The 26,051-nt window shown below is 57.7% G+C and overlaps 1 protein-coding gene across 1 annotated transcript; it reads right to left on the bottom strand.

The window, feature by feature from the left end:
• Nucleotides 1–1,146: 1,146 nt before the first annotated feature.
• SEC14L2 (SEC14 like lipid binding 2) lies at nt 1,147–25,295 on the bottom strand. The gene is made up of 12 exons (XM_070065814.2): nt 25,167–25,295; nt 23,132–23,207; nt 18,723–18,766; nt 18,286–18,345; nt 17,871–18,059; nt 15,198–15,293; nt 14,973–15,033; nt 14,533–14,616; nt 10,008–10,114; nt 9,779–9,918; nt 9,493–9,662; nt 1,147–2,441 (listed from the first exon to the last, which is right to left on the bottom strand). The coding sequence occupies exons 1-12, from the start codon at nt 25,218–25,220 to the stop codon at nt 2,311–2,313; spliced, it is 1,212 nt and encodes a 403-aa protein (XP_069921915.2). The 5' UTR covers nt 25,221–25,295; the 3' UTR covers nt 1,147–2,310.
• Nucleotides 25,296–26,051: the final 756 nt, after the last annotated feature.

Genomic DNA, 26,051 nt, shown 5'->3' with positions numbered 1-26,051 from the left:
TTTTAAGGGGTGCTCAGGATGTGAGGCTGGGGGGTTGGGTGCTGACCGCCCTGGGTGGGGGGAGGGTGCCCCGACACCAGAACCCCTTGTGTCATCCCTCAAGCACTGGCCTCTAACAGCCAAGCAGCCTGTGGGGGCAGGAATGAATGAATGGGGAAAGGGAGAGAGGGTTGGGTACCAGCTCCGGGGAAGGCACAGAACAGAGTGAGGGGGCTTGTGGCCGGCAACAGGAGGAAACCCTTGCACCCTGGCACCCACGGGAGCCGTGAGTGAACTGCATTAAACCTGTGACTCCCTTGGGGTAGCAGCGAAGCCACTGGAGACCCTCAGTCCCGGGCTCGCATCCCAGTAGTGCTTCCCGCGCGCTGTTAGCTTTCCCCTGAGCTCCAGCAAAAAAAGGAAAAAAAAAAATGAGGGCAGCCAATGTTTACTGAGCGCCGGCGAGTTCCAGGCGGTTCTGAGCGCTGTGCAGTTCCTCAGATCTTTGCGACAACCCCAGGCGGTGAGCACTGGATTGCTGCGTGGTACCCACCCGCTGACGCTCGCGAAGAATTAAGCTTTTATTATCAAATCAAAGATGGGGGAACACCACGGATTCCCTACTGAACCCCTGGGTTTCAGCCCTCTCGCCAATGCCGCGTCCTACGGGGCAGTCCGGTCAGCGGTCACTTCCCGAGGACTCGGGCTCAAGTCCAGACGAAGGGGACCACAAAAGCTGTCCCCAGCCCTTGACACACAGGCAGTGCTGGCGCGGAATTAGGAGACGGTCCCTAAAAACACGTGACCTCAGCCTCCCTCCCTCTCAGGGCTCTCAGTAACCCGCGGCGGGCGCCAGGCCGTACCGGCTCCGGGTGCGCACGACCCACCGGGCACGTAGTGATCAGCCAAGCAGGGCGGGGCCTACGCCCTCACTGTGAAGGCGAAAAGGAGCCTATTGGTGCCCTCAGCAAAGATGGCGGAAAAAACACCTACGGGATGAACCAATCAGAGCATAGCTGGCCCTATCGGAAAGCGCTCAGAGACGCGGGCCAGGATTCCTGCGCATGCGCCTTGCCCATTGGCGGGAAGGTGCCACTCTCCCGAGGCAGCTGAGTGGGGAAGTAGAGAGGAACCGGGCGGGGGGGTCATTGAGTGTCACTCCCTGCGCACTGAACGCTGCTTTATTCATTGGTTAAATTTCCTAACAGAGCATTGTAAACCAAGGCCAGCATGTCCTGAGCGGACTGGTCCCACTGGTCCTGTTGCAGCCTCAGCCTTGGTCCCCTCCGGCCCGGTCTAGCTCTGTGCCGGCCGGGCCAGGGCCTGGCATTCCCGCGGGAACGTGGGTCCGCTTTCCCGACTTGTGTGCGTTCCTTCGCAGGCCGAGTGGGGTCGGGTTAGGGACTGGGGGAGGCGAGGCGGCCCCCCGGCCCCCGCGAGATGCCGCCCGGGCGACCTCCCGGCCTGGCTACCTACGCCGGCGGGCACGACTGGGACGTGGCCCCCTCTGAGTGCTACTGCCGCGATCCCGCTTGTCAGATGGAAGGTCCGTGATGAGAGGCAGGTGGCAATGAGAAGGGGCCCGGAGACCCCTGCTGTAGCACTCGCTCCCAGCCCCCAGCCTCCCTGGCCCTCCGTGGGGGGAGCAGCGAGCCCGCCGGGAGAACCGGGACTTGCCACCCACGTCCCAGGAAGCTCAAGTCGCTGACAATCATTAGTAATCGATTAAGGAGGCAACCGTGGGAGCCCAGGAGTGGCTGAGTTCCCCGGGGCGAGACAGAAGCCTGCCTGCCTGTCCGTCCCACCGGGTGCGCGGGTGGGAAGATTTTGTGCTCTTTTTGGGGAAAGCCAAAGTGAGAAAAAGTTCCCAAGAACCCCCACCATGGCTCCAGCAACCCCCAGTGGACTCCCTACCCTTGGCAATGACCTCGGCTTCCTCCCTCGTTGGCTTGGGAGCAAGCGTGAGACCTCGATCGCTCCCCCTCTTTGCTGATTCCTAGCCTGCTGCCACCCCGTGGTACCCCTTTCCCTGGCTTAGTTCGTCACTGGACAAGTGACAGTTGGCACAGCTTACAGACAGACAGGACAGGCAGATCCCATCACGGGGCGAGGGGCCAGCTCCTGGGGCCTCCCTCCGTAGGAATCAGAGGCAAGGAGACCCCACCCCCACTCCTGATTCTGAAACGGAAGCTCCCCGCGCAAGTCTTTCCTGCAGCCCGGGTTCTGTGGGCTGCAGGGTGGCGGCGGGAATGATTGCTAGGAAGAAGCCGACAGGGAGACACCGAGGGGCTCAGGCCCGCTGGCGGGGGTGGGGGTGGGGGTGGGGGGCCGTTAGTTGGGGCCGTCGGCCCCCAGCTGCTTCATCTTCTCCTCGGAGGCTTTGTCTGGCAGCAGGACCTCCACCGTGAAACTGACCTTCTTGGCGTGGATGAAGCTGTAGGTGTTGTCAAACCGCAGGACATCTGAGGAGGCAGAAAACCGGACATTGAGACACTTCTGGGCGGGGCGGGGGCAGGGCTGGGGGGGGTATTGCTTTTTTTGTTTTTTTTTGTTTTTTTTTTTTTTTTTTTGGTTTTTTAAATTTTAAGATTTATTTGAGGCCAGCGCCGTGGCTCACTAGGCTAATCCTCCGCCTTGCGGCGCCAGCACACTGGGTTCTAGTCCTGGTTGGGGTGCCGGATTCTGTCCTGGTTGCCCTTCTTCCAGGCCAGCTCTCTGCTGTGGCCCGGGAGTGCAGTGGAGGATGGCCCAAGTGCTTGGACCCTGCACCCCATGGGAGACCAGGAGAAGCACCTGGCTCCTGGCTTCGGATCAGCGCGGTGCGCCAGCCACAGCACACTGGCCGCAGCGGCCATTGAAGGGTGAACCAATGGCAAAAGGAAGACCTTTCTCTCTCTCTCTCTCTCACTGTCCACTCTGTCGAAAAAAAAGAAAAAGATTTATTTGAAAGAGTGACAGAGAGAGGTAGAGCCAGAGAGAGAGGTCTTCCATCCGCTGGTTCACTCCCCAGTTGATCGCAATGATGGGAGCTGTGCTGAGCCACAGCCAGGAGCCAGGAGCTTCTTCCAGGTCTCCCATGTGGGTGCAGGGCCCCAAGACTTGGACCATCTTCTACTGCTTTCCCAGGCCATAGCAGAGAGCCAGATGGGAAGTGGAGCAGCCGGGACTCGAACCGGTGGCTAGGACTTTAACCCACTGTGCCACAGAGCCGGCCCCAATATTGCTTTTTTAAATGTTTTTTTCTATTGTGATCACTGCTGATTTTTGTTCACTGAGCACGGTAGTTGTGGTGGGTACTGGGGTGAAGGTAGCGTCGGTGATAGACCCTGACCTTCTGTAACTTAGCCTCGCTGCATGGTCGAGACATTTGCCACGGGGAAAGGAAAACGGAAGCCAGATGAGTGACAGTCACATCTGGGACAGCTTATAGGGGTGAGGGATCCTTTATTCCCCCGCCAAAGGGCCATAAGGGTATTTATCACGCCAGCCGCAGGCCGTACAAAACCATCAACTTGAAAATTAGCCAGCTACACGGATGTATTGAATTTTGAGACCAAATGATTTCTTGAGCCTCATACGGAGGCCATGGGCCAGATGTCCACCTCTGCCTTAGAACAGGGGCCCCTATAGACCAAAACCAGGGCCCTTCAGACAAGTTGCAGCTTTCGCTGAGCTTTGAGAGGGGAAGAAGAATTAGTGGCAGGGCCAATGCTGCTCCACTTTCGATCCAGCTCTCTGCTGTGGCCTGGGAAAGCAGTAGAAGATGGCCCAAGTCCTTGGGGCTCTGCACCCACATGGGCGACCCAGAAGAAGCTCCTGGCTCCTGGCTTTAGATCGGCGCCGCTCCGGCCGTTGGGGCCATCTGGGGAGTAAACCAGCGGATGGAAGACCTCTCTCTCTCTCTGCCTCTCCTTCTCTGTGTAACTCTGACTTCCAAATAAATAAATAAATCTTTAAAAAAAAAAAAAAAAAAAGAATGAGTGGCAGCAGTAGTCGCTGTGACAGTAATGTGTGTGTTCCCTCACACACTGGTCCTGTGTTATAGCCTGTAAGGAGAAGGGCTGTTTGGCCACGCAGTGAGGACCTGTGGGGCATTTTAGGCTTTCCCTCTTGCCCACATGGCTGCCTCTGGCCAGCCTGACTTGGGCCATGGAAGGCTTGGCCTTGTTCGGTCTCTGCCAAAAGATAAAATGTGCAGACTCCGTCTGCCAGCAATTTATCCACAGCAAGAGAAATGGATAAAGACGCTCAGCGCACCTGTGTGTGACAAGGATCGGGTAGGGAGACTCAGATGTCCCCCAGAGGACAATTGCTCAAACAGATGGCCCTCGACTACAGCGGAGCTATCCCTAATAACTCACTGTGAGGTCAAATTAAACTAAAAATATCAGAGCACCAGTTCGAGTCCCGGCTGCTCCACTTCCAATCCAGCTCCCTGCTATGGCCTGGGAAAGCAGTGGAAGATGGCCCACATCCTTGGGCCCCTGCTGCTTTTGTGGCCATTTGGGGAGTGAACCAGGGGATGGAAGACCTCTCTGTCTATAACTGCCTTTCCAATAAATGAAAAAAAAATCTTAAAAAATAAAAACCCTAGCTCTGCCCCTTCCTTAGCCTGGTATTCTCTCACTTTCCCCAACAGCAGCGGGGGAGAGGGGAGGTGGGGACACAAAAGTCTGTGTTTAATCCTAAAACATAGCCTCTCTCCTTTCCCGTCCCTTGACAGAATGCATCTTTCAGACCTGGTGGGAAGTGAGCATCAGTCACCTGTTTTCTCCCAGTCTTCCAGGACTCATGGGTGCTCCTCCACCCCCACCCCCACCCGCGCCCCCAGAAAGAGTGAGGCGTCCCCTCTGCCCTGGATGACAGGGTCTGAGCAGCCAGAGGCCGCCATGCCGCTAGAGAGGTCTTGAGCTCCCTGGACTAAGTACCCCCACTGTGCTCTCTGCCCCTGGGTTGGAGGCCCGGGCCCAAGGTGCGTGCAGCTCCAGGGTCTGCAGGCTTCATTCAGATGCTAATCAGCCACTCTCAGCGCCCCCAGAGACCCCCAGGTGTAGGCTCCTTCACCTCTTGTTAGGTAACCGCCTCCCAGGAGGAAATGATCAAAACACACAATGTCAGGTTCCCTGGGGCCGGGGTTCCATTCTGAAGGGGAAGGGGAGTTGCTGTAATCTCGCCCCTCCTTTATACATTTTTTCCCTTATTCAAAAAACATATTTATTAATTTTAATTTTCTCCCAGCCCCTCCTTTATACATTGAAATATATATTTATATATCCTAGGGGCTGGCATTGTGGCCCAGCAGGTTAAGCCGCTGCCTACAATGCCGGCATTCCATACTAGAGTACTAGAGTGCCAATTCAAGTTCTAGCTGCTCTGTTTCTCCCCCAGCTTCCTGCTAACGTGCCTGGGAAAGCAGCAGAGGGTAGCCCAAGCCCTTGGGCCCACGCCACCCATGTAGAAGATCCAAAGGAAAGAAGCTCCTGGCTCCAGGCTTTGGCCTGGCCCAGCTCCCATTGTCACAGCCATTTAGGGAGTGAACCAACAGATCAAAGATTTCTGTCTTCCCTCTCTGTTACTATGCCTTTCAGATAAGTAAATCTCTAAAAAACATATATTCTCAGTCAACTTAATTTCACTTTCATATTACAAAGAAATCATAATTGACGTTGAAATTATGTGTGTAGATGGGTTATATTGTGGTGAATTCCCCCTCGCACAGTAAAGGGGATATTGGACACTATTTGTTATAAAAGGAGAGCGTTTGGTATTTAGGGTTGAGACCACTGCTCTAGGAATTTTGTGGATGCCAGATTAAGAGTCCTGTCTCAGGCTGGCACTGTGGCATAGCAGGTAAAGCTATGCTGGCATCCCATGTGGGCGTTGGTTCAAGTCCCAGCTCCTCCACTTCCAATCCAGCTCCCTGCTAATACACCTGGGAAAGCAGCGGAGGATGGCCCAAGAGCTTGGGCCCCTGTGATCCAGCTAAGAGACCTGGAAGAAGCTCCTGGCTCCTGGCTTCAGTCTGGCCCAGCCCTGGCCATTGAGGCCATTTGGAGAGTGAATCAGGGGAGGAAGATCTCTGTCTCTCCCTCTCTCTGTAACTCTGCCTTTCCAATAAATAAAAATAAATCTTGGGGGAAAAAAAAAAAAAAAAAGGATCTCAGGCTCTACTCCTCTTCTTTCCCTTTAAGGAGAAGAAAAGCCAAATCTGATTATTTGCTGCAGGGTACATTTTTCTGCCAAGGGCCGTTAGGATATTTATAACATCACTTGCGGGCCATGCAAAGTGATCAACTTAAAAATAAGCCTGCTATAGATTTATTGAACTTCCTGCCGGCGGTGGCCTCGGCAGGGCCGGACATTCCCTACCCTAAGATGTAGAGACACTTGCTCAGGACGCGGGCACGGCCGACTCCGGGAGGGCTCTCTCCACCCTGCACTGCCGGCCACCCCGTGTAAGCTCCCTGTGGTGGTGGAGGTCTTCTGTTCCACCTTGGTCACTCCTGTGGGCAAAAGGCAGATCTATTCTCTGATTCCTTCGTTTCAGAATCTGGTCCACCTCCCCAGTGACTCAGTACCCTTGGACGTGGACAGGGGGAGCCCAGGGAGGGTTCATGTGCTCTTGGCATTGGAGACCGGCCCAGAGGTCTAATCCCTCCACGGGGCGATCACATTTCTCTTTGCCACGGGTCTCCTGCTTCTCCGAGGGCACCGCCCTCACACAGGTGAGCTTGCAACCTAATGCTGGATTCTCTGGGCTCTGAACCTGAGCCGCAATCCCAGACCACGGCTGATCCCACCTCTTTGTCTTGACACCTGGGAAAGGGGATCAGACACCATGGCCAGACCCCGTTCCTCCTGGGAATGGGAAAGAAGCAGATCATAGCCACAGCCCTGCAGGCAGGTGAGGGGATGGTCCAAGAGGAGCTAAAATTAATGTGGGATTTACAGACCCACGCCTGGCGATGCTAAAAGGTTCGCGGTGCCGAGCCGGCGCCACGGCTCACTAGGCTAATCCTCCGCCTTGCGGCGCCGGCACACCGGGTTCTAATCCCGGTTGGGGCACCAGATTCTGTCCCGGTTGCCCCTCTTCCAGGCCAGCTCTCTGCTGTGGCCAGGGAGTGCAGTGGAGGATGGCCCAAGTCCTTGGGCCCTGCACCCCATGGGAGACCAGGAGAAGCACCTGGATCCTGCCTTTGGATCCGCGCGGTGTGCCGGCCACAGCATGCTGACCACGGCAGCCATTGGAGGGTGAACCAACGGCAAAGAAAGACCTTTTTCTCTGTCTCTCTCTCTCACTGTCCACTCTGCCTGTCAAAAAAAAAAACAAAAACAAAAAAAAAACGCGACAAAAGGTTCGCGGCGCCTTTGTGGGCTGTGTCCTTCAACGGGCGAAGCTGGAAGATGGGCTGGGGCTCCCTGACTGCCTCCAGGACTCCCCTGGGCTGGGGTCCACTCTTTCCTCTGTCACATCAAGGACAGACTTTCTGATTGTCACTAGGACAGCCTGCAGCCAAGAGATCCTGGGCCAGGACTCCAGGAATTTCTGGCGTGTTCCATCTTGGGATGTCTACAGAAGCCACTGAAAGATAACATCCCTGCTCTAAACTCCAGCTTCCCTGTCTAAAAAACAAAGAAATCCAAGGTCCTGTGTACAGTGCACATTCTCCTGTGTGGGTGACAGTGTCTGGGCTGGTGCTAAGCCTGGCTCTTGCCAAAGCTCACAGCAAACGCCTTCTCCCCAGGGACCCGGCTGCTCACTAACAAAAATACTGCCCTCCCCTCCCCTTTCCTCCCCGAGGAGCCATACGGCACCACGAGTTCCCGTCTGTAAGAAGGGGGCAGCAGGGACTGAAGGCTGCCTGGGACGTGAGGGAGGTGGCGGGGACGCTGTGGACACTCACAGAGCCCCAGACGTCTGTGAGACGGCCTTGGATCTCCTGCAGATGCTGCTGTGGGAGTGTGGGCTCGGGGCTTCTCGCCCACCTGCCCTAACCGTGGTGGCCGTGAAGTAGCCAGCGGTTGCTCTCTGCCAGGCATTGTGCTACGGGCCACACAGACCTTATCACGTTAAACCATCAGGGCTACCTCGCTCCAGCAATCAGCAAGCTGAAACTCCGGGAGGTGGCGTCAGCTGCCTAAAGCCATGCAGCTGGTTAGCTGTGTGGCTCAGCAGTTAAAATGCCCACATCCCACATCGGAGAGCCTGGCTTTGAGTCCCGGCTCCACTTCCCAGTTCCAGCTTCCTCCTAGCGCACGCCCTGAGAGGCGGCAGGTGATGGCTCAAGCCCTCGGAAATCCCTGCTTCCCACGTGGAGACCTGGATCCAGTTCCCGGCCCCTGGCTTTGGCCGTTGCAGGCATTTGGGAAATGAACCCACAGACAAAAGCTCTTTCCATCTCTGTCTGCCTTTCAAATAAAACAAAAAGAAATCATCAAAAGGAAAAGGAAAAAAAAAAGTCCTGAGATCTGATGAGATGGCGCTTGCTTTCACTGGTTTTCCATACAAAGCCCTTGGCTCAAATAGAAAGAAAGCTGAAGATTTGATTTCAGGGAAGGAGTGTGTGTGTGTGTGTGCACGCGTGTGCATGTGCGTGTGTGTGTATAAATATAGTTCATGATCACAGTAAAATAGATTTCCAGAAATCATGTTGAACATAAAAGCCCTCCAGAAGCACCCAAGAGATAAAGCACTGTAACAGCTAGCACAGGGGCCCAGAATTCTTTTTCTTTCTCTTTTGCACCAAAGCGAGTGCCTATGTTTTGTGTTTCTTTTGTTGGACACGCGTCAGATACTTTACATGTCATTTTCTTTCATGGGCATAGGATGTCCCCTTGTATGGATGACCGAAGCACTTAACAAGGCCTTATTATGGCCATGTAGTTTCCTGCCAGCTCGCCGGGCTGTTAGGAACACCTGTGTCCCTCGGGCTTTCCATATCTATGTCGCTATTTCTGTAGGATAAATTTCCACAAGGAGAACTGCTGAGGCAAAGGGAATTTTCCTCGGCACTGCCAAGTCCACCGAGGTCAAAGGCCACTGCAGATATCTAGTTGCCACTCTCACTCTCCGGAGATAAAATGGCCCGGTCACAGGATGTGCCCATTCTCTCTGCTCAAGCTGGACCTGGGTGAAACACAGAGGGGCGGGGCCAAGTGTGGTCCCTGCCCCCCACCCAGCCAGTTCCGCCTCTCTGATCCCATGCACAAGGAGCGTCCCTAAGACACACGTGGCCATCGCCACAGACCCAGTTACACCTGGGCTGGGAAAAGCACACGTTCTGAGCCCCAGCGGTGCCTCAGGACTGGGACTCACCGACACCTGGGAGTCCCATCCTGCCATAAGGCAGCTGGGTCACCTGGAACAAGTCATTCCACCTCTCCAAAGTCTAGGTCTCCCCACTGGGCAGCTCGGCTTCTGAGAGTCTAAATCCACGCAGGGACAGGGCCTCCGGGGCAGAAAGCAGGACAGGTGCATAAAGGCACGGCCAAGACAGACAGGGGGATACTTACAGATGCCGGGCTCGCTGCAGGTGAGGGTCCCGTCCTCAGGCACCAGGTGGGAGTTGTACCTCTGGTTGGGCAGCACCTCCGTCATCTCCCCGGCTCGCTGCCGCTCCCCCATCTTGGTCTTCAGGAAAATCCCAAAACCAACATCCGCCCCTTCGGACATAAACTGCCACCTGCAGGGGATATGCACCTGTTCGGGCAGGCTCCTCTCTCGGCGTGCCCTGTGCATGTTCCCGCACCTGCGAGTGGAAGGCTCGCACCTCCCGGCATGGGCCCCCGGGCCCCTCACCTGAGCACACAGCCGGGAAAGAGGATCTCATACTCCACTTGGTGGGAGGAGCCGCGGGAAATGTGCACGCTGTGTTCGTACTGCTGCTTCACCTGGTCGCGCACGTAGTATTTCTTGGGGATGTCACCCCCGTACTTGATCTGCGAGAGGAGCCGCAACGGGGTGAGTTGGAAGGTGCATGTGAGCCAGGCCTCCCCCATTCGCCTCTGGTCCCCCCGGCAGCCCCTACCTTGGACTTGCACTTGGGGTCTCCATCAGGGTCGGTCATGGTGCCCCCGTACTCCACAGGCACCTGGTCGGGACTGATGTATTTCAGTAAAACCTCCTTCCAGTTTGCTGACAAGACAGGGAAGGCCAGGCACGTGTCACTGCCAGGCAAGATCGCACAGCCCCGGTTGGTCTACACTAACGAGGCAGAAACACCTGTCCCTGCTCCTCTCCCCACGCCCCTCTGCCAAAAAAGAAGCATTAGGAGCATATGAGAGAGAGCTGCAGAGAATTCAGGAGTCGTCATCACCCAGGGGACAGCCCTGCCCTAGACCACCCAGGGGACAGCCCTGCCCTAGACTAAGCACCAGGGGGGTCTGGGTTCCTGTCCTCATTCCTCCAACCAGCTGAGCTACTGAGCCTAGAACCTCCTGCTCCAGAGGGTTATGGTGGATGTGACATGAACTCGGTACACGGCAGCAGGCGTCACCAAGGGCCAAGGGCCGGGCATGCGTGAGTTTAGTCCCCTAGGAAGGCGAGACAAATACAGAAGCACAAGCAGAAGTGGGGGAGGGGGGCAGTATGCAGAGGAAACAGCGTGTTCAGAGGCCTGAATCAATATCACCCATCCTGCTTAGGCTGCACTTGGTGAGGGCAGGGCTGTGCCTGTCTTTGCAGAGTGAAAGAGAGACAGGGAGAGGGAGAGACAAAGGTCTTCTATCTGCTGGTTCCCTCCTCAAATGGCCCCAACAGCCAGGGCTGGGCCAGGTCGAAGCCAGGAGCCTGGAACTCCATCCAGGTCTCCCACATGGGTGGCAGGAGCCCAAGCACTTGGGCCATCCTCCGCTGCTTTCCCAGGCACGTTAGTGGGGAGCTGGATGGGAAGTGGAGCAGCCAGGACTCTGAGCAGGCGCCCTGATATGGGATGCCGGCATCACAAATGGCCCCAAATCTGTGTGTGTGTCTCACTCCCACGTTGCCCCACACCTGGCCGTGCTCAGCTGTGACTTACTGAGCAAACGCATCACTGCAGAGCAACCCTTTAAAAGGGTTCCCTTGGCGTCAGCCCGGCCGCAGCTTCTACTTCTGCCCCTGTTGCTTTTAGCCGCTTCGCTTCCTGTGGTCCCACTCAGCTTCCTGTGGTCCCTCTCATTTTTTTCTTTTTTCTTTCCCGACCAGCAGAGTTTGACTCTGGCACAGCCAGAGCTGAGAACCAAGAACCACTTCTCCACCAGTCCAGGTGCCTAAAGAAACATCGGCCAAATGCAGTATCTTGATACCAGCTCCCTTTGCCACACTGGCCGTCTTAGCTCCATTAGAGGCAGTGGCTCTGAGCCCCAGGACGCAACCCCGTGTCCTGTGCTGGGCTGGCTGCATCCCCAGACAGAAGGTGCCAGCCTTGCTTTTTTATGGTCCTGCGACCAAGTGACTCCTGGGAACACAGTGTGTGTTTATGGTCTTGGGGTGACTTCACTGGCACCACTAAGCGCCAATGATCAGCCTGGAGTGAATTTCCTCGCTCCTGCATTGAAGATCCTGTACCTCCCTGCCCCCCACCTCCCTGGAGGCGGGTTTGGTTGAAAGAGTTTTTTAGGTGTGGGTGGGAGAACAGACCGAACCTCCCCTGTAGCTCTGCTGCCCAGCAACCAAACCTCCCATCATGCACGTGGTGGGTGGCAGGCACAGAAAAACCAAAAGCCACAGACGCCTTTGGCTCAGTTGCAGACTTGGGATAAGGCCAGGAGTGTTCTTCCCATCTTACAGAGAGAGTAGCTGAGGTAGCAAGGAGAACCTGCTGCCACCAGAGCTGGTTCTAGAAGCTTCTAGAAGCCAGGAGCCCCATGCGTTGGTGATGACCCCTCTCTCCACTCCCAGGGTCTCCCTGGCACACAGTGGGGAGCGTGTCATTCAGAAGCTTCCCGAGTCCTCATCACCCCAAGTTCAACTCCATAGGTGGCATCAAACCCCGCAGGAACCTGGCCCTGTCTACTTTTCCAGCCCTTACTCCTACCACTCCACTTCCTGCCCCAGCAAAATGGAACTCCTCCCCGCCTGCCCCGGGGCCGGCCTTGGTACTGCACATCCTGTGGCTCCCTTTTGAGTCACACCTTCCCCCGTGGCCTGGCATTCTTCCCGCTCCCCTACATATCCAATCCCCACTGACAGCTACTCTGCCAGCCTCACTAACCACTTCCCAGACTCCCCGGTGGGCTCCTCTTGCTCCGCCTGCCCTTGAACTTGGATAGCCCCTGGGGTCCAGGCTCTGTGCTTCCACAATCAGTCTTCTCTCTCCAGGTTTCAGCTGCTGCCTTTGACAAATGTGATCTCCACGCTGGCATTCTCTCGTAAGCTGCTGCCTCAAGTGTTCCCAAAACTCTGTATATCTCAAACTCCTCAAAGTCAACTTCAAGTTTACTTCAAGTTTACTCTTCCACAAGTCTTTCCCAGTGTCTAACCACACCGCCACCTACTCAACCGCTTGTGCCAGACACCAAGGACTCCTAGATTTCTCTTTCTCCCTCCACATCTGGTTGACTGAGTTCTGCTATTTTACTTCCTAAATAAATCTTTAAAAAAAAAAAGATTGGGGCTGGTGGAGTGGCACAGCAAGTTAAGCCACTGACTGCAGTGCCAGCATCCCTTATGGGGACCGGTTTGAGTCCTGGCTGCTCCAGTTCTGATCCAGCTCCCTGCTAATGAGCCTGGAAAAGCAGCAGAGGATGGCCCAAGTGCTTGGGCCCCTGCACCTACATGGGAGACCTGGGAGAGACTCCTGGCTTCAGCCTGGCTCAGCTCTGGCTGTTGCAGCCATATGGGGAATGAACCAGCGGATGAAGATTTGTTTTTCTCTCTCATGTGCATGCACACTCTCACCCCATAACTCTGCCTTTCAAATAAACAAGGTTGACTTACTTATTTGAAAGGTAAAGTCAGAGAGAGAGAGAGCGAGAGAGAGAGAGAGAGCGCAAGCTTCCATTTGCTGGTTCACTCCCCAAATGGCCGTAATAGCCAGGGCTGGGCCAGGTCGAAGCCACGAGCCAGGAACTCCATCCTGGTTTCCCATGAGGGTGCAGGGGCCCAAGCACTCAGGCTGTCCTCTGTTGCTTTCCCAGGCACATTAGCAGGGAGCTGGATCAGAAGTGGAGCAGCCAGGGCTTTATCCTGGGCTCACATGCTGGCGTCGCAGGCAGCGCCCCACCTACTGCTCCACAGTGCTGGCTAAGTCCGTCCTCTCCCCAATCCCTTTTGCCACTGCTCCGGTTCAGGCTGACAATGCCCCTTGCATCAACTGTGGCAACGGTCTGCACACTGGCACCTGCCCTTCCCAACCCTGCCAACACAGTGTTGCTCAGTGTACAACCTGATCGCGGGGCTCCCCTGCCCAGAGCTCTCCTCCCTGGTGCCCGGCGGCCTGCAGAGTCATGTCCCAGCTCCTCACCAGGGAGTCTAGGGTTCCGTGCCCCCCTGGCTCCCTCTCCCCAGCCTCGTCTCCTGCCATGCCCTGCCTCACTTTCCGTAACAACCGCCTGTGCCGTGCTGGGTAAGGTCTTGGCTCAACGTTGCTCCTTCTGCCAGGCAGCTTCCTGCCTTGCTCCATCTCACCTGCCTGGCTGGCTGGCACTCTGCGGCAGGCAGCTCTGGGAGGCATCACCTCCCTAGCTCAGGTCGGGAACGGGGGGTGGGTGCCCCTGCTTGGGCTCCCAGGCCCCTTGTGGGCTCCCCTCTCTTGCACTTACCATAGCCAGCTGCTAGACAGCCCTCTGTGTCTCCCTTCCCCTGAGAGGCCAAGAGCTTCCCCAGGGACTCCAAGTCTTCATCTTTGCAGCCTTGGCTCCCGGTGCAGGGCCTGGCCCACAGCAGGCACTCGTCCAGGGTAGCCCCTCCTACATGCCTCCAAACTAAAGCAACCTTGTTCTTTGACTGATCTCTAGGGCACCTCTCTGTGCCATGTCCAATTTGTCTCTGTGCCACGTCTAGTTTGCTGTGTGGTTTCTCTCGCCCCTGTCAATGCTATAAGCTCTTTGAGGGCAAGGACGGGTGTTTCCATCATCTTTGAATCTGTCACGGGGAGCCCAGTGATTGCTTCAAGTGTGTCTGAGAGGGGCTTGGTACTGTGGCACAGTAGGTAAAGCCAATGCCGGCATCCCATGTGAGTGCCAGTTCGAGTCCCGGCTGCTCCACTTCCCATCCAGCTCCCTGCAGATGCACCTGGGAAAAGCTGCAGAAGATGGCCCAAGTGCTCAGGCCCCTGCCACCCATAGGGAGACCCAGACAGAGTTCCAGGTTCCTGGCTTAAGCCTGGGCCAGTGTGGCCCTCTCTCTGTCTCTGTTTCTCTCTCCCTCTCTGTCACTCTGCTTTTTAAATGAATAAATAAGTCTTTAAAAAAATAAATAAATAATGAGTGTCTGAGAGAAAGAGTTCCTAGGAAAACAGCCAGGCCAGAGCCCCGCCCACCACCACCAGATGAGCCGAGGCAGCCGCCAGGCAGTGGCCGTGGCCTCTGCAGCCAGCCCCACGTGCATCCGCCCCATCCTGCGGCCCTCACCTCCCAGGACCATGATCTTCTTGCGAGTGTCCTCGCTCAGGAAGGGCTTGATGAGGTTGTAGGCCACAGGAAACAGCTTGGGAGCTGGAACCGAGACCAAGGGTCAGTGCTCAGCGTGCCCAGACGGTTCGGTCCACGACCCCCTTCTCCAAAGCACTCCCAGCTGGGTGGGGCCCCGCGCGCCACGGGGCTCCCATGGGCAGCCCAGGCTGTGTGCCCCTGTGACGCCCAGCTCCTCAGGCAGTGCAGTGGGACAGCTACGGGCTCCCTTCCTGGCAGGTGTCAAGGGTCCCTTTCCTGGACACACGCTTAGGCCCCTCCCCGGCTCACTCGCTTCTCCTCTCCCGAATCGGCCCCACCCAGTCCTATGTCTGGCCCCGCCTCCCCCCCCCACCTGCATGACATCATCCCCGACCTGCATGACATCATCCCTGACCCACCTTTGACAACAAAGAGGCGCTTCAGTGTCTCAGGATAATTTTCCTCGAACATGCAGAGGAACTGTGGAAACGGAACGGCTCTGATGCTAGGGACTCCGCCTTCCAGAATCCGCCCCGCCTTCCAGAATCCGCCCCGTCTGGCCTCACCCCTGCGGAGGAGGCCGGCTCCCCTCCCCCTCGGCTCTGTCTCCCGCGCCCTCCGCACCCTCTCTCACCCTCTCTCACCTCTCCATAGGCTTCCACCGCAGGCTTCCAGAGATGCCTGAGGCCGAGCCCCTCGCAGTCGTAAATCATGGTGATGGTCTCCACCTTCCTTCCCAACTGCCGGGACCACAGAGCAGAGGGAGTCACATGGGGCACCCCGTTTCAGGGAGAATGCTGGTGGTGCCTCGCTCCCTTGGGGCAACCAGAGGTGGCCAGGGTTGGGCCTAGGGTTTTCCAAACCAAGATCATCACCCTGGCTGGAGCCGTGGCCTGGCCCGTGCTCATCCAGAAAACCACGTGACCGCTCAGGTCCCTGCCGTTCCTCAGGTTGGCCTGGTGGCCTCCCATGGACTCAGCCACGTGCAGCCGCATCCCGCTCAGGTGCTGTGCCCTGAAAGGGGCTGCCATGCCAATGCTTCCTGCACACACACACACACACACACACACCCAGCCCAGGGCATCTGCATGCAGTGGCTGCTCTGGGAGCATTTGCCGCCGACACTGTGGAAACGTTCCTGAACTTGGTCACATCCTTCCACTTGATCTTTGCAACTTCTGAAGGGAGAGAGCAGAGACGGCCGGGCTGGCAGCTCCAGCTCCCTCCTCGGTCTTTGTCTCAGTCATGGAACCAGCTGTCCTGAACTTCTGTGGCCTGGAATCTGAGTTTGCCACGTCAAGGGTACCCAAACACTTGTCCAAGGATGGCTTGGCCCATGACAAACGTTACACTGGCCCCAGATAAATCAGGGGAGTAATAATAACATAGTGAGTTTTTTTTTTTTTTAAAGACAGAGTTACAGAGAGAGGTAGAGACAGAGAGAGAGGTCTTCCATCCGCTGGTTCACTCCCCAGATGGCCGCAACGGCCGGAGTGGTGCCGATCCAAAGCCAGAAGCCAGGAGATTCTTCCGGGTCTCCCACATGGGTGAGGGGCCCAAGGACTTGGGCCATCTTCTACTGCTTTCCCAGGCCATAGCAGAGAGCTGGATCGGAAGAGGAGCAGCTAGGACTAGAACCGGTGCCCATATGGGATGCCGGTGCTTCAGGCCAGGGCGTCAACCCACTGCACCAGAGTGCCGGCCCCAGTGAGTTTTTTTTTTTTTTTTAATGAAGTTCAATGTACTGCAGCCAAAGGACTGCCTTGGAACAGGTGTGTGGCTCAGCGGAGGAAGGAACTGGTGCGTATCACAGCACCAAGTTCAAGCCCCAGCTACTCTGCTTCCCATGTAGCTTCCTGCTAAGGCAGTGGAAATGGCCCAAATACTTGGGCCCCTGCCATCCTTGTGGGAGATCCAGATGAAGCTCCAGGCTCCTGGCTTCAGCTTGGCCCAGCCCTGGCTACTGCAGGCATGTGGGGAGCTTGTGTGGAAGATCTCTCTTCCTCTTTCTATCGCTCTGCCTTTCAAGTAAATGAAAAATCTTTAAAAAAAAAAAATTTAAGGACTGCCTTTTACTCTGAGATAATGCCATTCCTATAATTTTGGGTGTTAATTACAGTAAAAATAGCAACATTTTTTAAGTCTTTACTTGGCAAAATAAAAATCTAGCAACAGGATGTCAGCTTCCAAAACTCTGAAATTGCCCCCGATCTATAAAACCCAAAAACCCCGGGCCTCAGCTGTGCTTCGATACCCACGTGACAGCCCCACTCTTGTCTGATCCCGTGGATGCCCAGGTGACAGCCCCCTCCTGTCTGATCTCCTGGATCCCCATATGACAGCCCCCTCCTGTCTGATCCCCTGGATCCCACATGACAGCCCCCTCCTGTCTGATCTCCTGGATCCCCACATGACAGCCCTGCTCCTGTCTGATCTCCTGGATCCCCACATGACAGCCCTGCTCCTGTCTGATCCCCTGGATCCCCACGTGACAGCCCCCTCCTGTCTGATCTCCTGGATCCCCACGTGACAGCCCTGCTCCTGTCCGATCCCCTGGATCCCCACATGACAGCCCCCTCCTGTCTGATCCCCTGGATCCCCACATGACAGCCCTGCTCCTGTCTGATCGCCTAGATCCCACGTGACAGCCCCCTCCTGTCTGATCTCCTGGATCCCCACATGACAGCCCTGCTCCTGTCTGATCGCCTAGATCCCACATGACAGCCCCCTCCTGTCTGATCCCCTGGATCCCCACATGACAGCCCCCTCCTGTCTGATCCCCTAGATCCCACGTGACAGCCCCCTCCTGTCTGATCTCCTGGATCCCCACATGACAGTCCTGCTCCTGTCTGACCCCCTGGATCCCCACGTGACAGCCCCCTCCTGTCTGATCTCCTGGATCCCCACATGACAGCCCCCTCCTGTCTGATCCCCTAGATCCCACGTGACAGCCCCCTCCTGTCTGATCTCCTGGATCCCCACATGACAGCCCCCTCCTGTCTGATCTCCTGGATCCCCACGTGACAGCCCCCTCCTGTCTGATCGCCTAGATCCCACGTGACAGCCCCGCTCCTGTCTGATCCCCTGGATCCCACATGACAGCCCCCCTCCTGTCTGATTGGCTGGATCCCACATGACAGCCCCCTCCTATCTGATTGGCTGGATCCCCACGTGACAGCCCCCTCTTGTCTGATCCCCTGGATCCCCATACGACAGCCCCGCTCCTGAATGATCGGCTGGATCTCCATGTGACAGCCCCCTCTTGTCTGATCACCTCTGCCATGGCGGGCAGGTGGCTCAGTCCCAGCCGCGCTCACCTTAGTGGTCTGGCGGGCGCACTCCTGCAGAAGCAGCTCGCAGTCCCGCATCTTGGTCTTGAGCAGGTCCTGCTTGGTGGCTGAGAACAGCAGCCCCTTGGCATCCAGAGGGCCGATGATGTCGTACCAGACCGGGCAGCCCTCCAGGTCGTAGCCACACATGCCCCCCGACAGGTACTGCTGGACCACCTGGGCAGAGATGCAGGGGAGGCACCTGCTCAGCACGCCCGGCTCATCCAGGCCTTCCCCAGATCACAGGACCTTCTTCCAGGCCCCTCATCCTCTCCTTCCCCTGGGTGCCCAGGCGTACCCACTCTGAGAGCCACCTGGGCTCAGACACCACTGCCACACCTTTCCTCCATGGGTCCCAGTGGACACAAGTTGCGGGGGTGGGGATGGGAGAATTTGTCCTCACCTCTGGAGGCTGCCAGCTAAAGATGTTGTCAATGTCCTTTTGCTTTCGGAACTCCACGTGCTGCAAAGACACCATCGGGACATTTAAAGAGCAGGAGGAGGGGTGGGGCCTCCACAGGCATCTAGCACGTAAGCGACAGCACGGACAGAGCCCCTGACCACCGTGTTCACGGGAAGGCGAGAGGCAGGAAGAAGGTTTGAGAGCTTATCACTTCCGGCTGGCCCAGCGCAGTGACAGCTCCGTGTCTGCAGGGGAGGGAACGCACCTGGGCCCAGAGGGGCAAGGCACAACAGTGGTGACTTAATACTCAGGCACGTTGTATAAGCCAAGGGCTGCGGTCAAGGTAGGCAGAAGCAGGCCAGGAAGTCCAAGCAAGGCGCGATCCTCACGGGGAGGAACTGAGCCGACAGTGGGAGCTGCAGACACACGGCGCTCACCTTCCGCAGCATGGCCTCGGACTTCTGCAGGTCGAAGCCTCTCGCTGAAACAAGGAAACATAGTCAGGGCAAGTCCAGCATGGGGTGGGGTGAGTGTCTCAGGGTGGGGAGAGCTCCCTGTCCCCGGAGCTGCCGGCCACACACACCAGCCCACAGGTGGGAGCTGATGGGAGGACCTGCCCCTGGCCCAGGGCTTTGTGGGTGCAGCAGGTCAAGGTTCCAGGCGCTTGGAGGCAACATTGTAACTTCAACCCAGTGGCTACAGGCAAGTGAAGGGTCTTATCTCATCTCAGGGAATGCGAACCCTGGACCCTCTTATCATTTGGCCATCCCCCACTACACGGCCAAACTTTATCTCCTGCACTAACATCAGTCCTAAAAAACTGACCCACAGTTCAAAGATGAACACGGCTGCCCTGTTATCGGGGTGCAGCTGGCACAGAGAGAGAGATCTTCCATCCACTGATACACGCCTCAGATGATAGCAACAGCCAGGGCTGAGCCAGGAACTCCATCCAGGTGCCCCACATGGGTGGCAGGGACCTAAGTACTTGAGCCATCATCTGCAGCCTTCCCAGGCGCATGAGCAAGAAGACGGCTGGGAAGCAGAGCAGGTGGGACTTGAACTAGCCTTCCAATATGGGACGCGGGCATCCCATGCAACAACACAGCGGGCTGAGCCACAACACCTGCCCCCCACTTACCGTTCTATTGGGTATATTGAGCTGAGATCCCCCACCCCCGCCCAGAGATACTAAGCCACGTTACAATCCCTCAGCGACTGGGACCAATTCTTAGCCACCGGGAGTCTCCCCTCCCACCGTGCAGGTCATCCTCTGGAGTCTGCAGCCACTTGCCACCATCCACCCTCTCGTCCCTTCCAAACAACCTCCATCTGGATGGTTCCCAGTTAGCCAGTGCCCCTTGCAGAGTGTGGTGCAGAGCCCCGCCCAGCACCAGGTGCTGCCTGCCTTTGCCACTAAAGCCCAAGAACTCTCTTAGCAACAGTCACACCCTTAACACAGTCAACCAAAAACCCCAAATCCTTTTCACCTGTGCAGCTGCTAAGCCTCCGGCCCCTACCTGGGGAGGCGGGAGCCTCCATCCATCCATCCCTATCAAATTTCATCATGTTACAGGAGGGTTTCATTCCACCCTCTCAAGACATTCGGAGATCTAGATTCTGACCAATTTGTCATCCGCCCTCTGACCTGTCCCTCCCGGCTGTACGTCCTCTGTGGGTCTGATTGACATCTAGATCTGCTGATAGGCCTGGAACCCGGGCCAGACTGCACACTGCCCTCCGGACTGTTGCCGGTCCTTTGATCATCGCTCCTCAGGAGCGGTTGGGCACGTCCCCTGATGCCACCATCGGGCAATCTGATCTTCTCCCTTGGGACCGGAGAGCGCATTAAGAGCTTTGACCCGCGCCATGCCCATCGTAGGTGCTGGACCCAGGCTGGCAGAGCTGAGCAGCCGCCCTTGCCTTAGGAAGCTCCTCCTGATACCACCCTTCACAGCCACCGTGCCAGCATGGGGCAGCTTATGGAGGAACATGACCTGGGTTTGCATCCTGGCTCCCCCACCTTCTCTGTTTGACCTTGGACAAGACGCTGCACACCTCTGAGCCAATCATGGAGTAAGCTAGGCACACAAGGCAGCATGCTCTTAAGGTGGGGGCATTGGGCCAGGGGCAACCCCCTTGCATAAGGAGTATCCTTATCTTCCCAGGGAACAGGAGTGGTGGTGAATTACGAGCCCTCTTATCTTGGGGAAGCTGTCCAGTTAACCTTTATCTGCTGGGGTGTGGGGGGGCGGGGGCTGAACATCCACAGGGCTCTGCCTTGCCAGCCCGAGGTGCCACCTGCTCCTGGCATCACCCTGCTCCATGTCCCCAGGTGCCTGCTGAGCCAGGCGTCTCCAGGAGCCCCTGCTGCCACGTTCAGGGGCAGCTCAGGCACCTCGTGGAGTATCACAAGTCCACACATCTCCACCACGGGCTTGCTTCATCCTGCTGCTCTCTGATCCTCCTCGCCGGGGGGCCCAGGGAGAGACAGCGAGGGCTTGGGTACCCACCCTCAGTGCCCAGTGGAGGTGTGGGGGGCAGTGCAAAAAAAAACCCCACTGAACCTCCAAGTCCCCACCCAGGTCGGGGGATCTGCAAATGACCCCTCCAGAATCAGAGAGTAACAGAAAAGGGTTTCTGTGGCTGTTGTTGCTACTTTGAAAAACCAAAAGAGAAACCCTCATTGAAATTCATCACAAGGCCGAGCAGGCCTGAGCTCCTGCCCGGGAGACCTGAGACACAAGCCCAATGAATGCAGAGGGGACTGGGTCTGCAGCCGAGCCGCGTGGCTTCCCAGGAGGGATCTGTGGGCCACTGGGAGGCACGCTGCCCCTGAGTCGGGAGTCCCAGGCTTTCTGCACACCTCCCCCACCCCCGATTCTGCTTGGCACTCTGTGCCTTCAGGTAGGCCCCCTGCCCAAGGCCTCAGTTTTCTCATCTGACAAATGGGGTGATGTTTGCTATTCCTGGGAGTATACCCAGTGTATTGGGTAAACCATTAAGCCTTATGGAAAGAGGGGTGACCCCAGGACTCAGGAGTTAGGGGGTAGATCAGCTCTCTGAGACCACACAGCCTGCCCTGACAGCATCCTGCTAGCTGGCGTGTGTGTATCTCGCCTGGCCCTTTAAGGAGGCCACGGCCTACCTCCTCTCTCCACCCACTGGCTTCTTGCTCCAGCCCTTCAGCAAATGCTGGGCTAGAACTGCCTGCCGCCTGGACCCACTCCACGGCCGCCCCCTCGCTGGGCAGGCTGGGCAGGCTGGGCAGGCGGGGCTGGGGAACAGGAGGAAGAGGACAAGTGACACTCTCAGAGGGACGGGAGGCCCCGCAGGGCTCTCCGAGAGGCGCCAGCCCTCAGGTGGTTCTTGGCAGTCGGTCAGGAGCTGGCTATCTGCATTCAGTTTCGGGAAAGAAAACATGTCTCGTCACCTGCTCCAAGACTCCTGGGGGGGTGTGAATGTGTGTGAATGTGTGTGTATGTGAGTGTGTGTGTGTATGTGTATGAGTGTGTGTATATGTGAGTGTGTATGTGTGCATGTGTGTATGTGTGCATGTGTGTACATGAGTGTATGTGTATATATATGTGTGTATGTGTGTGCATGTGTGTTTGCAGGTGTGTGAGTGTGTATATGTGTGTTTGCAGGTGTGTGTGTATGTGTGCATATGTGAGTGTGTGCATGTGTGTATATGAGTATGTGTGTATATATATGAGTGTGTAAGTGTGTGCATGTGTGTTTGCAGGTGTGTGAGCGTGTATGTGTGCATATGTGAATGTGTGCATGTGTGTATTTGTGAATGTATGTGTGTATGTGTGCATAAGTGAATGTGTGCATGTGTGTATATGTGAGTGTGTGAATGTGAGTGTGTATGCGTGTTTGTGTGTATATGTGTGTGCATGTATGTGTGTATAAGTGAGTGTGTGTGAGTACATGTGTATATGTAAGTGTGTGCATGCATGTTGTATGTGTGTGTGTGTGTGTCCATGTCCGTAAATCATTAATAAGAGCAGGATTTACCCCTTAATGTTTGGGGGTAGGATTCTACATCACTACAAAGCTCTGTTCATCTAAGGGACATTTTTTTTAGGATTTCGATGCCTGGCAATAAAGCGTCTACAAAGGAAATAAGCAATGAAAGTGTGTCAGAAGAACCGGGGAGGCTGGCATTGACTTGACTCACCGGAGAGAAGAAGGGAAAGGATGAAAGGGTTTTTCAGGAGTTGGGGGACCGGGTTGAGCGCGACCCTGGTGCTCACAGAAACGTGTGGGCTTCCCGGTCACAGACAGAGCTCTCAGCCCGTGTCAGCCTGCTCTCTCGGGGGAGGAGCCCGGCCCCTAGCGGGTGCCACAGCCACACCGGTGCAGAGCTGGAACAAGAGCTCAGGGCCCAGGAGCCTGGTGGCGGCAGAGCCTTGTCAGCCCAAGCTGGGCTGAGCCCGCCCTGAGCCACCCCTGCCCTATGCACACTGCCCACTTGTCCAGTGGGCTGCTGCTGGCCGCAGGGGAGTGGCCACCCCAGCAGGGCAGGCACAGGGCCGGCCTCTCCCAGGCTCTGACTTCCCACACGGCTGGGGCCTTTCTTGGACTGGCTACTCCCCAGCCAGCTCCCCCAAGCCCATCAGCACAGCAGATTTCTGGAGTGGACAGGAAGGACTTGCTCGCTGTGTGACCTGGAGCAAGTCACTTCACCTCTCGGAGTCTCCAATAAGAGGGTTGAGGTTTTCTCTTGCTGAACGCCTCCTGGGCTGACGTCGCCACGAGCAGGGGCTTCAGGGGGTGGCATTCTGTGCCCCAGAACAAGCCCCCCGCCCCAGCCCGCCCCCGGCAGCCCCTCCTCCCTCACCTCGGAGCCAGCGCAGGAGAAAGTAGTCATCTGGATTCGGCAGGGTGGGCAACACATCCTGGACGTTCTCTCGAAACTGTAGGGAGAGGCAGCTGGGTGAGCGGGGGCCCCTGGGCTGGACCCCTCTCCAGCCCGATTCCACTCTGCAGACACCGTGTGTGGCGTGGCCCACCCTATCTCGCTGGAGAAGAGGAGGGAAGGGAGAGAGACTCTGCTCCTGCCTTGTGGCCCGCGCGTTCACAGCCCAGTGCAGTGGGCAGGCCGCTGCGCGCCAGCCAGCTGTCACAGCAGGCACTCTGGGTTCCAAGCGCTGCCCGCGTGCCCAGCGCTGATCTCGGCCCTGGACTCACTCCTCACTCGGAGCCCCTAGGGGTACCCCTGTCCCCATTTTAGACATGAAGGAGTGAAAGCTCAGAGAGGCTGAGTCACAAGTCCAAGGTCGAACAGTAACCAGCAGAGCTGGGATGCAGACTGGGGCCTGCCTGAGTCCAGAGTCCAGGGTCTTCTCACGGTGGTCTTACACACACACACACACACACCGCTGGGCTGGCAGGTGACCAGTGTGCGGGGGGAGGGGACCAGAAAGCAGGAGGAGGGCGCTCTCGCGTGGCTGCATAGCACAGTGGCTTCCAGGGTGGGCTCCAAGAACTTCACAGGCAGTGGGCGAAGGAAGGGAGGCCAGGGGTCCAGAGAGAGGGAACGGTCCCAGGAGGCACAAGCAGGTGGTGACAAACAAGGCAGGTGGACAATGACCCGGCAGGCCGGCCACTCCCACCTCCAGCCTCTCCCCGTCCCTGTAGTGCAGCAGGCTCCATGTCCCAGCCACTCACCTTTCCCGGGTCACTGACCTACAGGACAGCTCGGGAGGGGACCAATGGGAACCGGCCACCTCTGCCCCTTGCCTAGGTCAGCAGGGACCCGGCCCCGGAAAGCAGCTCCCAGGGAAAAGTTTTCATCCAAACCACAGGCACCAAGGACCCCACTGGGCCCCTGGTTTGCGGTTTAATCACCACTTAATCCCTTCTCTGCCCGACTTCCCCTGCGGGTCAGCAGTAAACTCTGAGGCCGCCCTTTCCAGCCTCCCTGGCATGGGGGAGGCCTGGCCTGGGACAAAGCCTTCCCAGGGCCAGGCCCTGCCCACTGCTGCCACGGCAGGAGACAGCCGCCACCACCGGCGCCGCCACCCCCCATCCTTTCCCACAATGGAAAGTTGCCCAGCCACGGAGCCTCCAGAACCTGGGCCCGACCCAGTTGACTCTGGGGCAGACAACGGGCCAGTCTCCCTTCTCCCAAAGACAGAGAGAGATTCAAGGCAGTGCAGAGCGGGGTGGCCAGCCCTAGAATTTCTGCCCAGGTGCTAAGGCGCTGCTAAGGCAACAGCAGGTGCACCCAAGTAAGTCCTGAGCCAGGCTGGAGCTGAGTTGCAAGATAGACAGGGGAGGGCTGGTGTCTGCTCCCACTAACCCCAAACCCAGGGAGTCACGGGGCTGGCGTGGGGGAGGAGGGATCCTCCACTTTGCGCGTGAAGCCGCTGTCTTTAGCATCACCTGGTCCTCCCTCCTGGCTTTCAGGCCGGCAAGATGCAAAGAGCTGGACAGGGGTTTGGCCAAGGTCGCACGCACAGCCACCTGGTGCCCCACCAAGAGCTACGCAGGCCTCCTGAGGAGCTGTCCAGGGCCCTCTTCTCAAGAGGAAAACCTCCCGGAAGTGGGAGAGAAGCCGAGGCCCTGCCCCTGCCCCCGGGGCCCGAGTCCCTGCCAGCCCCCCGAGGATAAACGTTGCCTTTGTGCCCTCAGCTGCCTCCCAGGGCTTCCAAGCAACCACTGCTTCCCAGGTGGCAGCTCCCGGGGCTGGGGGGCCGGGGCCGGGGCGGGGGCGGCCAAACTTCCCCGGCGCCCCCTAGGCGGGCCGGGGCAGGGCGCCAGGTGCCATGTGCGCCCCCCCCTCGCCTGGCTGCCGGCCCCCTCCGCCTCCCGCTCCCAGCCCCTGCCCCGCTGGCCGGCATCCCCGCCCCGGGCCAGGGTGGAGGACTCACTTTGGCCAGAGCCTCCTGCTGTTTGGGGCTCAAATCGCCCACCCTGCCGCTCATCGTGGCTCCGGCTCGGGGCGCGGCGGTTGCGGCAGCTGATGGAGCAGGGACTCGCTCGCCGCCGCCACCGCCGTCGCCGCCGGAGTAAAGTCCCAGGCTTTTGCCCGGGCCTCGGGGCTGGCGGCCAAACCCCGCCTCTTAAAGGATCCCGAGGGGCGGGGTAGGGAGCGTGCGGGGAGGCGGTGACGCGGGTCCCGGGGACCCCGGGGCGGATGGCGAGCGGGAGTGCGCATGGCACGGAGATCAGTGAGCAACGGGAGCGCACAAGTCTGTGCTGCAGGTGCCAAGTGCATCCTTAGCTCGCGGCGTGACCTTGGGCCAGACCCTTGCGTTTACGGGGCCTGGTTCCCGTCTGAACAAGGTCCTCTAAGATCAGGCCCCCAAGGGGGCGGGTGGAGGAGCGCAGGCCCGCGGTGGGTAGTGGGCTGCGAGGGGTCCCCCACAGTCTAGCCCTCCAGGGAGTTAGTTCCTGTCTGTGGCTTCCAACTACTGCTCCCAGCTTTTCCGCTTTGACAGACCCCTGCCTCCCCAACCCGGGGGGTCGGTCCTCTGCTGCTGCCCTCCCCCCCACCCCCCCACCCCCCCACCCCCCCCCCCGCTGCTCCCTCGCTGCAGGGGGCCTAACTCCGGGGAACCACTTCCTCCACAGCCCCCTCCGCAGCTTCTCGGGAACTCAGGCCTGATGCGGGCTTATCTGCTTCCCCAGCACTTGCCCAGGGACCGAGCTGAGGGTTCCCCAGGCAGTTGCAGGTCTGATTATGGGATGGATTCTGGCCGCCACAGCCCAGCAGCTTTTTCCTCTGCAGCTGGTACCACCTGACGGTCCCACCA

Source organism: Oryctolagus cuniculus, chromosome 21 (assembly GCF_051225735.1).
Source record: "Oryctolagus cuniculus isolate XC-2025 breed Fujian yellow rabbit chromosome 21, ASM5122573v1, whole genome shotgun sequence".
Lineage (NCBI taxonomy): Eukaryota > Metazoa > Chordata > Mammalia > Lagomorpha > Leporidae > Oryctolagus > Oryctolagus cuniculus.
The sequence above is the reverse complement of the archived record's forward strand: the minus strand, read 5'-3'. Positions and strand labels throughout refer to the sequence as shown.